A 13,270-nucleotide genomic window follows, 5' to 3' on the forward strand; every position below is an offset into this window, starting at 1 on the left:
GCTTTGGAATGAATGATGGACAGCCCACCCCCTCGGACCTCAAGGAACAACTTCTGCAGAGGATGGACGATGGACACGCGGCAGTGTCTGTGCCGGGAATGCCGACGGGAGGGGACAGCTTGGACGACCCGCGTGTCTCCATCTGGGGTGCGCGGCACACCTGGTGTGGCCTGCCGGCCTCCCAAGTGCGGGCATGCGGCGGGGGCTGGGGTGGGCTCCCCTCTGCTGCAGCTGGTACTGGGGCTGTGGTCACTGCTGCACGGGCGCGACCTGGAGCCTTGGCCCTGAGCCGGGGCCACACGCCCCCCTTCCCCGCTGCAGAGCTGATGCTCCGAGGTCACATGGCTGGGACAGGGCAGCGCCAAGGCTTTCTGTCTGCACCTGCACGTAGTGGGGCATCCCGCCAGGGGCCCTGTGGGTGCACCCAGGAGACACATGGCCTCCAAACTCCCAGGGATCGAGTGACATCCACAAATTTTTCAGTGAAAGACTGGTTTCCAGGGATGCCCGGGTGGCTTAGCTGGTTAAGCATCTGCCTTTGGCTCAGGTCATGATCCCAGGGTCCTGGGATCAAGTCCCGCATCGGGCTCCCTGCTCAGTGGGGAGTCTGCTTCTCCCTCTCCCTCTGCTGTTCCTCCTGTTTGTGCTGTCAAATAAATAAAATCTCTAAAAAAAAAAAAAAAAAAAGACTGGTTCCCAGCACTTGCAATGAGGAAGCTGAAGAGCAGCCCCACAGCCACAACCGCTTTTCCACAGCAGACGACAGAGCCTCACAGCAGGACATGACGTCTCTGGCTGGCAACGACCACCCGAGCAGCTACAGAGGTGTGGGGGCCTCTGTCCATTTCTATTTCTGGTAACAGCCCCCTTTTCGACAGTAAAACGTCTTTCTCGGGAACGTTTGCCTTAAATACAAGCAGTGGGAACGGCAGGGCTGAACTGGCCTGTGAGGGGCAGACTCTGAGTCTGCGGCTTTTGTTAGAACCCCTGACTGCGGCGAGGGCTCCCGACGAGGCTGGGAGCAGGTGCCTACCTCCACCACGGACTTGGAGTCCAGCCGGAAGTTGAAATCGCCAAACACAAAGTACGATACTTTCTCGAATCGCTGGTCGATGATTCTGGGAGGAGAGAAGGAGACAGTGTTACCACCACGCCAGGCAATCAGCCTCCTGCCACCACGTGCCCCTTGCATGTGGCTTCTGCACGCTCCCAAACAGCACGGTGGCCATGCCACACGGCAACCAGACATGGGAGGCTCTCTCCACATGGACATGTGCGTGCTGCCAGTGCGTCCTCACAAGTGGGCCAGCACGGCGTGGAAACCACATCTGGTGGGAGGTCCAGCCCACATGCGGGAGGAACGAGGGCCAGGTCGGGGCTCTCGTGGGGGGTGGGGGGCACAGGGTCGAGACGCAGGGTAAGGACTGTGGGCCGGGGCCTCCGCCTGGCGCCTACACGACTCCTCCCCGGCAGGACATACGCTTGAGCTCGCTCTGGAATTTCCAAGTTTCAAAGGTATAAAAGCACAACTGCATCTTTTTTCTAAGCAAGGCACTGCTTGCTTGGAAACATCTTTTCCACCTATTTCAAATCGAGTGCAATCCATTTTCTATTTTTCCAGTGATAAACGCACACATGGCAAGTGTGTGACAGCCTACGCGTCAGCCAGAGCCTCTCCCCTCACGGCAGGGCACGAAGACTGCTCCCTCCACCCGCCCCAACAGGGCAGCAAGGCGATTAATGACCACTATTCGCTTCTGGCGGCAAAGCAAAGCGCTGGTCACTTCCGAACGGAGAAGAGACCGCGAACCGCTGCTAACTAGACAACCTGCAGAGCAGAACGTGTGCTCGGCACAGAGGAAGGGACGCTCAGGGAGCAAGGCTCCCACGTCACTGCCTGGCCGTGGCTCCACTCACTTGCTGGGACAGAGCTGTGAGGCTGCAGGGGCACCAGGGGGTGGGGCGCATCTCAAGATGGGACTAAAATCAAATGTCGCCAGGCAGGCAAAGGCCAGGGGCAAAGTCTTAACCAGACTAACTTGGAAACTTCCGTTGGTTACCAAGAAACCTGGTGCATCTCCAGTCCACCCAGCAATGCCCCTCCGTGCCAGCGGTGTCTGGGCCAGCCTGGACGTCATACTTGGGTGCCGTGTCCCCCTGCCTCGGCCTCCTCACTTGATTCATCAGCTTGAGAAACAGAAGAAAGGACCAAGTACAGGACCATGTGCCATCCTGCGTGGCTCTGCAATGTTCTCCTGGGTCACGAGAAGGGTCTCTGCAGGCCGTGGCTGCTGCCTTCCTGGCAGTGAGGGGTGCGTGGGGCACGCAGGGTCCTGGCATTCTGGTAGCTCGCAGATGCCTAACTGCGTCTGTCAACACTCTGTCAATCGTCCCGTCCGCAGGGACAAGCTGCATTTCTGCTTGAATCTGCACCCCATGCACCCTCCACGCCCTCACGAGGACTCACGAGGCTGCCCACCTGGTCAGGTACTTGTTGAACCTGCATTTTCTGTTTCAACTTATTTCTGGCCTGTTTTTCTTTTCAGTTTCTCGCTGCTTTCTTTGTGAATTCCAGGAGCCTCCCTGGACCTGCTGAGAATGCACCCTCTGGTCCGTGGCGGCTCCCTGGGCCGTGAGCGAGTGTTCACTCCCGTGCGGGTGGCGTGCGGGCCCCTGGCCGTGCGTCCTCCCCGGAAGGCCTGCCCAGCCCCGGGCCGCGGATGGCTCCCCTTCTTCCATTTTCACAGCAGAGCTCTGCTGTTGGCCTTTAATCCGTCTGGAATCACACTGTGACGTCGGGATCTCAGGGTATCGATTTTCTTGGCGGTCGATCGAACGCTCCGTTTGTTCAACATTCAATCCTCTTCCTAGTCAGTTTGTGCAGCATGAAATTCCCCGAATCACACAGGCCTTTCTGAGGCCATACGTTCTTCCCCGCAGACCGTCACCAACCCCCCAACACCTGCCAGCAAGGCGACTTTCCACAGGGACGCCTCTGCTGTGGACGATTCCTACAAACACATCTCTGCTATTTTCATATTTCTCTCCCATTTTAATCACCGTATCATCTTCGTCTAGTTACGTTCCACAAAACACCCTGTTTTCCTTTTTAATTGGAATAACTTTCGATTTATACACGAATTTGAAAATGAAGGACATATTTAACAGTTCCCTGGTCAGCGCAGATGACCAGCAGTTTACTTGCTGTAAACTCTTCGATCGAGGAAACACAGCCCGAGAACAGAAATGTCAGGGGTGCTGGTGGGGCGCCTGCTGACCCAGCCCACGGGCTCACCAGCGTGCCCAGGACCACCGCCACCCCTCCTCCCCACCCTCGCCCCGCACGGGACTCCGTCTGTCAGCAGGAAGCCCGCCACCTCTCCCGTCCTGAAGAGACTAAAGCTTCTGCCGTTAAACATCCTCAGAAGAAAAAACTCCTTACACAACATGTGTAGGGCGCCTAGAAAGGTCTTCAGAGCGTCCCCACATCGGGACCCCTGCAGCATGGGTCTCCCAGTCACGGGCCCCACGGACACTGCGGTGCAGTCAGGTGCACAGAAGCTCCAGCAGGAAAGAAGGCCGCAACGCGTTCTGCTCTCACCAGGTGCCTCAGCCCCGAGAACTAAGGGCCCCTCACACGATCCTGGTGCTGCCGCGGGCAGGCCCTCCTGGGACAGAATACAATCACTGGGGCTCAACCACAGTGCTTCTAAACCGGCATCATTCACAGCTTATTACGGGGACTGACTGCTGTTTTCCGAGGTCACAGAGACACCTGTTGCCCCCGAGGGCACCTGTCCCCCGGAATTCCCACAGGAGGCGGGCACCCAAGGAGGCACAGGGTCCCCTCGCAAAATGCAATTCTGTGTGTCGTACCAGGAGGTGGCTGCTCTCTGAGCCTGGCTCCACGATCCCGCCAGCCTGCCCAGCCTCCCGTCTCAGGGCCCCGCTGTTACCCCCACACTGCGCACCCTCCTCGCCTGCTTCTCTCCAGGCAGCCCGCTCATGGCGGGGATCCCTCACCAGAGGCAGGGCCGCCTGGCCAGGCTGGCTCCGTGCGCATCATTCCGCCAAGGCCTGGAGACACAAAGGCTGGGTGGGCGCCGTCAAGGTCAAGGGGGTCTCTGAGGTCAGAAGGAATGCTGTTCACAGGATTGTTTCCTAACGCTCATCAGCTGCTTACACTGGGTGCTGGCCAGTCGCTGGGAGCGGGCGGGGATGTGGTGAGCAGAACGTCAGCACAACGCCTGGGACCCCCGGGGGCCGCGCACCCCGGCCTCCTCCCAGCCAGCGCCCATGACCTCATGCCTCTCAAACACATTTCTCTTTTCTTTCTTTTTAATTTTTCTGAGAAAAGCTAAACCAAAGCACATTCTGGCTTGCTCTTGCCGAAGGGAAGAGTGTGTTCCTCCCTGTAAGCGGCAGAGAATCTAGCCCTGTCCGCTAAACAGCACAGGGGCACTCACGTTCCGTGAGGAGGCTCCACGGAGAACGCGACCAACGGGTCAGACTCACGACCCCGCTCTCTCTGCAATTTGCTCCTTTTGGGATTGCGAGCACGGAGCCTGAGGGAAACCGCGTGTGCCCGCAGAAACGTGACGCGGGACATGCGTGTGCTGTGTACGTGGTGCACACACGTGTTCTGTACGTGTAGATGTTGCACCCGTGTGGGGCGTGTGTACACGTGTCACGTGTGTGTGCAGTCCATTTCTTACCAAGGGTCCTTCCTCCGTCCCCATAGCTTTAGGAGACTAATCAGAGCAGGGAAGGGAGTTAAAGGTGCCCGTCGATTCCTAGCTGTTTCCTAAGCCAACCTCTGCCGTAAGAAATGCCGTGTGTTCTGGTACGATTTGCTGGAAATTGCCATCAAGCTCTGTGCTGGAACAAGGCGAGCCCTTCACATTTCCTGGGATCAATGAACGTTCCGAAGGCGGGGAAAGCCACTGGTGTCACCAGGCCGCTCTGGATCTCTAGCACACGTGGAGGCCGTGGCAGGAGCAGCAACTGCCCACAGAGGGGACGACGGGAACGAAGGAAGTCAGGTCCAAGCCTGAGGTTCCAGCGGGAGAAGACAGTTTCCGGGACAGCAGAGACCCCGGGCTCACAGGCACGGGGCCTCCGGGGGAGCAGGCGCTGGACACAGGCCGCCCATGTCCTCACGGGGCTCAAGGCACTGATCTGAGCGGACGGTCCCAGCCTGACGGGACAGATGGCTGCAGAGTGGCTGCAGAGGACGCAGGCAGCCGGCGCCCTGGGAACGGACGATGGAAGCCAACAACTGTTGGCTAATCGAACAGCAGAGCACGTCTGCAGGTAAATCCCTTCCTGAAAAACCAACCAACTTCAGATTTACTATGTGACTGAATAAACTCGGAAAAGCTCCAGGGTGTCCAGTGAGAGGAAACGCTAGCTTCCTAAGGCTCTCCTGGATGGCGGGCCTTTCCCGCCCCCACGACGCACAGGACGCCCACGGCCACGCCAGCCCTGCCCCCAAGGGAGCCACGCTGCTGCAGGGATTCTGTCCACAGGCCTGGATTCTTGTAATACTATCATTGAAAACCTAAACTTTATCACATTTCCACGCCCTGCTCCTTCTGATGTAATGGCCTACGGTCATCAATAACAGCCACCATCTCCAAGGGTCGCGTGGTGGCGTGAGGTGGGGGGGCCGTCGCGGCCGAGGCAATCACCTGAGTGCCGGGCCCGCTGCCCTCACGGCACTCACTTTTAATTTCAGTATAGTGCCATTTGGACCAAGAGAAAAAAGTTGTTTTAAAATTAATTACCTTGTCAGACGCTATTATGATTAAAAAGTAGGCCTACATCAATACCAGGTGCCTAATTCAAAAAGAGAATTACAAGAAGAGCCATACAGATCCATCTTTCAGGCCTTGAAAACAGAACCTCGTTCTGTTTTGACAGGCGATTTCATTATGTGACAAGTGACGCTGACACGCGCTGTGTCACAGAGGCCCCCACGCTGAGGACAGGGCCGCGCACCCGTGCCTCGAGGAACCAGTGATGCCCACCCTCCCAGGACGGAGACGTTGTTCCCTGAAGGGACTCGTGGCTTCAACCGTCAGACACTACAGCATTCCTGGCTGGTGGCCTCGGCCCACGTGGCACAGACAGCGCCAAGGACGTGCAGACCGCGTGTCGCCCCCGAGAACCTGGTGCGGTTTGGAAAGCAAGTGGGACGCCAGTCGGAACGCTCCAGCGGGTCCAACACCCCAGGATCACTCCCTTCCCTTCGCTTTGCTCTTTTAATTACGGCCCACGTGGAGTTCACACAGGAGCACGAGGTGACCGGCGTGGGCGTTGGTTCCTCGGATCCGCAGGCACGACGGCCTCTGCGCATGCGGCTCCAGGCAGCGGACACCAGGCACAGCGGTGGTTCGGCGCACAGACGACGAAGCTGCCCTGGCCGAGCAGACCACCTGCTTCCCCTTCCGAGCAACGGACGGACGCGTGTGGAGCTCGTGCAGGGCCAGCAGCCCCCACGAGCACAGTCCCCCGGGCAGGACACCTGCCAGACCAGAGAGCCTGGGATGATGGTCCGTACACAGCGCATCTGAGGCAGACACAGGGAAAGGGATTTCATGGAAGCACAAAGAACGGTCTGCTCAGAGGGCCTGGGCCAGCGTCCGGCAGGCACAGACACCTGACCGTCCCCTTCGTGTCAAGCAACGTCCCCAGAAGCCGCCTACCTGAGGGGCCTCAGTGAGGGCCCGCTGACGGGCCAGCCATAAGCACTCAGTGCGTGACACACTCCCCAGGGCTGGGGCGTCTTGCAGGCCTAGTGGACGGAGGGTGTGACACCTGAGGGGCCCAAGGTGGGGAGCTCCGTGGCTCTGCACTGGGGTGCAGTGGCAGGCATGGCAGGCACCCCTCAGACCGTGGGAAGTGTGTGCTGGGGCCCCAGCGCGTCCCTGGCTCGAGGGCAGCTTGCTGTTAGTGCTGGGGGGCCCGGGGGGGGGGTACGTGAACCCTCAGCCACAGGTGTGGGGTTGGCTGGAGCGGCTACAGCGCAGCTTGGTGGCACAGGGCCAAGCAAAGCTCTAGCTGGTGACATGTGAGTCACGATGTCCATCGTCTCCCATTACCTCCCACCGCAAACTACTGCCACGTTTCCAAAACTTGCCTCTTGTCCTAGCAGCTGGAGGCCTGAGCCAGCTGTTAGCATGAGGCCGTGAGGCCCTGTTGAGCCCTGAACAGTACCTCTGTCCCCAGAGTCTCAGGTCGAGGCCCTGACCCCCTTGAGGTTGGCCACAGGTCGGTCACACCACTGGGAGTGATGAAGGTGAGATGGAGTCCGAAGGCTGGGGCGCCCTCGGGAGCAGACAGCAGCGTGCTCTCCGCCTCGTGCGGACGCAGAGACCAGGCGGCCACGTACACACCCGGCGGTGGCTTCTCACCAGGATCCAGCGAGCTGGCCCAGGATCTCAGGGCTGCGAGCAGTCCATGTGTGTTGTCTGAGCCACGGATCTGTGGCACTTGGCACAGCAGCCCGAGGTGACAAGACAACCCGAGCCCATGGGGGTTGCTCACAGCCCCTGCCCGGGCCTCAGTGTCCTTGTCGTGCACTGTGATGGGGCTCCCCGTGCCGGGATTTTCCAGTGACCAAGTCCCTGCTCCTGCAGCCCACTGTCCTCCTGCAGAAGCATGGGGGGGGGGGCGCGGGGTGGCAGCACCCTGTGAGCCCCGGGCCGTGAATCGTGCATAGGCTCCCGGCACCAGTTCCCGGTCTCACACCCGGTGAATAGCATTGAGACAGTGAACATGGGTTTTCCACACTGAGAACCGCCTCTCGAACTGCTCAGGTGCCTCCACGAACCAGACCGTGCGCACAGAAGATCCTCGAGTGTCCTGGAAAGCAACCTTCGCTACAAGCGGGCGCAGGTCACACGTACAAGTGCACACCATCCGCGTTCCCTAGACCGGCGTGAGCACGGCTGCTGCCAGGCCGAGGACGCCAGCGGGCTGTCGGGTCGGAGTGCAGGGTGGCCGGACCACAGCTCGCGACATCGTCCTATTAGCAAATGCAGAGAAGCCAAGTAGTGGCCCAGCACAGACGCGGTCAAGGCAGGACGTGATGCGCGATGCTGAAGCTGTGGACGGTACTCCGCGGAACGCCCGGCGATGCTTGGGAATGCGCAGCCACGGCGCTCACAGATGCTCCCACGTGGGACGGCACAGACTGCAAGCGTGGGCGCTGCACACAAAGGCCTGCCCGCAGTGTAGACGGGACACACGGACGGGGCGGGGGCCTGCCCGCAGTGTAGACGGGACACACGGACGGGGCGGGGGCCTGCCCGCAGTGTAGACGGGACACACGGACGGGGCGGGGGCCTGCCCGCAGTGTAGACGGGACACAGGGACGGGGCGGGGGCCTGCCCGCAGTGTAGACGGGACACACGGACGGGGCGGGGGCCTGCCCGCAGTGTAGACGGGACACAGGGACGGGGCAGGGGCCTGCCCGCAGTGTAGACGGGACACAGGGACGGGGCGGGGGCCTGCCCGCAGTGTAGACGGGACACAGGGATGGGGCGGGGGCCTGCCCGCAGTGTAGACGGGACACAGGGACGGGGCGGGGGCCTGCCCGCAGTGTAGATGGGACACACGGACGGGGCAGAGGCAGCCACACGTATGTTGGGAAAGGAAGATGGCTCAGGACGGCAAAGGCAGGCTTGACGACGCCGTTTCATTTCTTAACAGAAGGACACACGAGAGAACACAGACACACAGACGTGAGCGCTGACGGCAGGGCACACGCTGTCATCACGGTCTCCTACACTTTCTGGATGCTTGAACTTGTTTGCAGTGAAATAAAACAAAGGCTGTATCACAGACATGTCGATCGTCTGAGATGTACGGAGTAACGAGCTCGTTTTGCTGGGACTGCAACTGGACTTCACACGCCCCCGCTGGGTGCGTGCCTGCCTACCACTGGGAACACGCCGGTGGCCCAGAGCCCACGGGCTGAGCAGGGTCGAGGGCGCTGGCCTGTCCGGCCCCAGACTCCACGCCACATCAGACCCAAGACAACGGCGACCTCGGCCTCCGGGCTGACAGACGCCTGAGTGGACGTGTGGACGTCCCGCTCCCCGTGGGCACTCGGAGCGGGAAGAAGGTGGCGAGAAGCAGCTCTGAGGCCAGCCGCAGGGAGGGAGTGTCCCGAACGACCCAGGTCCTTAGCGCCGTGCTCGCCTTTGCCTAGAGACGCAGCGGCTTTTCTTCTCCACGCTGAACAGCCAGGCGAGTTCTGGGAACGGCCCGAAGAGAAACGTTTAGGCTGGAGGGGTCTTTGAGCAGCTGACAGCTGACTGATGGCCGCCCGGGAGGCCACAAAGGGGAGCGGTGCGGCGGGACGCATCACATCGCCTCTCCCTGGGAAACTAATTGCTCCCAATTGTTCCGAGCAACATTATTTTTCTGGCAATCATTTCCTCTGAATGCCCAAAATGAGCATGAAACAGCTCTTTTGCCTGGACATAAAAGTTAAATGTCCCAATGTTGATCAAATTAACTTGAGCGCCGGGACAATGGACTGTATTTCTGAGAAAATAATGGGGGGACAACGGGGCGCTTCATGCCAAGATTTCACAGTTGTAATGTAGAATGTTCTGTTGAACTAGGCCAGGCCACGTTTCAAAGCGGAGACAGAAGAGCCCTGTCACTTGTGGAAAAAAATCTCATTTCACGGCCGAAAGCTTGGGGAGCCGTCAGGAAGTTCTGGTGCTGGCGGCTCAGGAAGGACCACGCTCCGAGGTCTCTGCTCCAGTTTAATCCGCAGGATGCGCCCCAAGTGCTGAGCTGTGTATGCGGCAGTCGGCCAGGGGTGCAGGTGCTCCCGGGGGAGGACGGGTCCCCAGGTGCACACGGCCCAGCACCGCCCGCCTGCCAGACTGACACTCTTCTTAATCGGGAGATGAAAAGCAAAACATTCACGAATTGCACCACAAACATTACGATTATTATTTGTAATAAACCCTGAAGGCCCCGGGCTGCACTGCATTAACACTGACGTCTCAAACAGGAGTCCTTTCCAGGTGAGCCGGGGCTGGGGTCAGCGTCCGCACGGGGCCCACCCTGCACAAGGGGCTCCGTGGAGCTCACAGTCGGCACTGCTGGGGCGTCAAACACTTCTGAGGAGTTTGCACACTGCAGGCAGAGTTTGTCTCTCGGGTTTCTGTAAATAAGTTTTTATTTTGGAACAATCTGAGATTTACAGAAGGTTGCACACGTGGCACTGAGTGCGTCTGGGTCTTCACCTGGGCTTCCGGCCACCAGCGCCGGGGCACGGCGAGGCCAGGCTGCCGTGCCACGTCCGCCCGGGTCTGACGCCATGGGGAGATGAAGCTGGGACCAGGCAAGCTCCCCTCTCAGGAGCCTCCTTGCTGTCTCCCCGCGTCCCCACAGAGCACGGCAGACAATGCTGCCAGAGGTTCCCAACGCCGTGAATGGGGCACTGTTGGTGGCAGCGTCCATTCAAAGGGCCAGCGTGGCATTGTCCTCCCAATCGGCAGAGCAGAATGCAGTCTGCTGGTGGCTGCCAAAAGGTTAGCCGTCCCGATGAAAGGACAGCCCGTTATTCACCGCTCCTACAGAGCTGCCCTTTGTGCTGCGCGGCCCAGCCCTGCACGGTGGAGGTCCGGATCTGCGGCTGGCTGAGCTCCCCACAGAAGCGATTCATGGGAATGCAAAGTCGCAAAAAAGTGCCCCGAAACCCAAAGGCTGCTTTCCCGGAGGCCACGGAGGAACGGCAGTGTGGGGCAATGACACGTTTTAATGGCATACCCCACTGACAACCTGACTACAGTCACCAAGACCAGACTGCTCGGGGTAAGTCCTGGCCCCCAGACTCCGCGGGAGGTCCCGGCAAGCGGGTGCAGCCAACACGGAACCTGTCAGGCCGGAAGACCCACACGTGGCCGTGGCTTGGAGCAGGTCCTGGCTCCTGGGCCGTGGGCTCGCTGTCCGCCCACAGCACTCCAGCCAAGCAGCTCAGTGTGGGGAGCCAGCCCGTGGCCCCTTCGAGGTGAGCCCTGCCCAGAGGGCTGCTCCCTCACACCCGATGCACCCGCACATCCCTGTCTTCCTGGCCCCCGACAACTAGACGGCCGGGCCAGTGCCCAACCGAGTGTCTCGACCTGCCTGGGCAGTTCCCACAGCAGGCGTGGCGCTGCGGAGGCCTGCACGTTGGGGGGTGGGCTTGGGTGAGAACTGGAGCGGGGGAGCCCTGCCACGGCCGACATGCTGGGATGCAGCGCCAGGACCCATCCAGCGTGCCCAGACCTCAGGCTCTCTATGCCCCTGCAGTACCCCAGGCGTCAGTCCTACATCTGAGCCCGGCTCAGCCTGGGCCTGGGAGGCCGGGTGAGGCCCCAAAGTGCAGCCAACTCAGAACCCGCAGGTTGTCCTGCACGGTGCAGGAGAAGCAGCAGAAGCAACCAGACCTGTGTCTTCCATGCACGGTTCCTCCGTGTGCACCTGGCAGGTGGCAGCAGGAGCCAGGGTCTCTGGGGTGAGGGCCACCATCCCAAACCTGACAGCACAAGGTTGAAAGCCAACTCCATGCCCTGGCGTATGGGTGGGGTGGGGCACGGCCCCCGGGGAAATTTGAGATTGCCTGGGCAGAAATGGGGAGACCCTGTCTGGTAGTGACAGCTCTCCCAAGGCCAAGTGGGTCGCTGACACCCGTTAGGCCGTGGAAGCTGGCAGGGAAAGGCCTGATCGGAGGCCCGGGCAGAACAGCACAGCCCCATGGCCTCAGGCGGCGAGGCTGACCCTGAGCAAAAGGTTCACGTGCAAACCAAGAGGGATGCTGGTCCAGGACCACACATACCCTGTTAATCACAGTGCGAGGGGCTGCCTTTCCTTCCCAGATGCCCACCAGCCCTGACCCTGTGGAAGGTCACACAGCGTGGTCACAGACGGGTGGCAGGCCTCATGGGGTCCAGGGTGGGAGGCCCTAAAAACCAGCCAAGAGAGAGTGCGAGGAGCAGAGGAGTGAGGACAGGCTGGCTGGAGCGGGGGCAGGAGGGGCACAAGGCCACGGGACCCCCGCCCCCGGGGCCCATGGCCCTGGGCCGAGGGGAGGCGGAGCCAGGGGAACTGAGCCCGTGTGGCCACAGCCGCTCCCAGGTGCCCAGACCCCGAGCCCAGCAGCGCCATGGGAAGGCCCGCCTCTGACCAGCAGAACGTGGTGTCTCCGTATGCTCGCCCAGCTTCCCCACAACCCGGGAGGGAGTCAGGCCCCCCACCCTCGGGTCTGCCTGGCAGAGCCTGCTCAAACCTTGGGACCAGGGCTGGGATTTGGGGCAACATTTGCAAGTTTTGTATTTTGGCAAACAGGAAAATAACAGATGAAGACAAGCGACTTACAAGAGAGAGAACCCAATCCTTGGAGGAGGTGGGCGGGAGGGGCCGCGCGCAGCACCTACCGGTCGAGCACGTAGCCCAGGGCCTTGTGCCGGATCCCCGAGTACACCGAAGGGCTTGTTTCCCAAGCGACCAGATTGGAGGCGTCATGAAAAAGGTGGATGTTGACCAAGTCGAAGGCACTGTGGGGACAGGACAGACGGTGACGGACGGGTGGCGCTATAGGGTACCTGGCGTGGCCCAGCTCCGCGGGGCAACAGGGGGCCAGGGCCCGAGGGTTACAGTGGGCAGCACGGCCCGCACCCCCTCCTGTCCTACTCGGCCGCTCCAGGCCCACCCAGAGCACGTCCCCTGCCTAGACAGAGGGGGACACACACGACCTCAGGGTCAGTCTTTAAATACATCCGGCCAACTGAGAAGGGGCTGTTTCCTGCCAAAGAAAAAGATGTGACGTGATTGCAGAAACTCTCCTCAAGCTAAGAGGATGAAGGAGGAAGGAGGATGAGAACAGGAGGGAGGAGGAGGAATTATAGGAAGGAGGGAAGGAGAGGAAGGAGAAGGAAAAAGAGTGAAGGAGGGAGGAGGAGGGAGAGGGAGGAGGGGACGGAGGGAAGACAGAGAAGGAGAGAGGAGGGAGGGGAGGAGGGAGGAGAGACAGGAAGAGGGAGGAAGAGGCAGCAGACTCTGGGCCCTGGACCCCGATCACGGGTAGCTGGTGGTGTGGCCGATGCCACCTGGAGCCCATCAGCTGCTCCCCGTGGGGCCGTGACCCCAGAGGAGGGGCACGAGGTGGTTCGTTCCACTTGTGAGAAGCCACCAAACTCACAGTCCCCTGGAGGCCCTCAGGGAGACCCTGCAGCCCTCCTGTGGGAACCTGCTCGGCTGGGAC

General features: G+C 60.5%; 1 protein-coding gene across 5 annotated transcripts in view; it reads right to left on the reverse strand.

Moving 5' to 3' along the window:
* INPP5A (inositol polyphosphate-5-phosphatase A) overlaps nt 1–13,270 on the reverse strand; it is a 184,306-nt gene that overhangs the window by 35,076 nt on the left and 135,960 nt on the right. For all 5 annotated transcript variants that reach the window (XM_057308434.1, XM_057308432.1, XM_057308433.1 and 2 more), the window contains exons 8-9: nt 12,444–12,563; nt 1,034–1,118 (exon numbers count right to left, since the gene is read on the reverse strand). In XM_057308434.1, coding sequence (XP_057164417.1) covers nt 1,034–1,118; nt 12,444–12,563 — 205 coding nt within the window. The remainder of the gene's footprint in view (nt 1–1,033; nt 1,119–12,443; nt 12,564–13,270) is intronic.

The sequence above is a fragment of the Ursus arctos genome, unplaced genomic scaffold, assembly GCF_023065955.2.
Source record: "Ursus arctos isolate Adak ecotype North America unplaced genomic scaffold, UrsArc2.0 scaffold_7, whole genome shotgun sequence".
Taxonomy (NCBI): Eukaryota; Metazoa; Chordata; class Mammalia; order Carnivora; family Ursidae; genus Ursus; species Ursus arctos.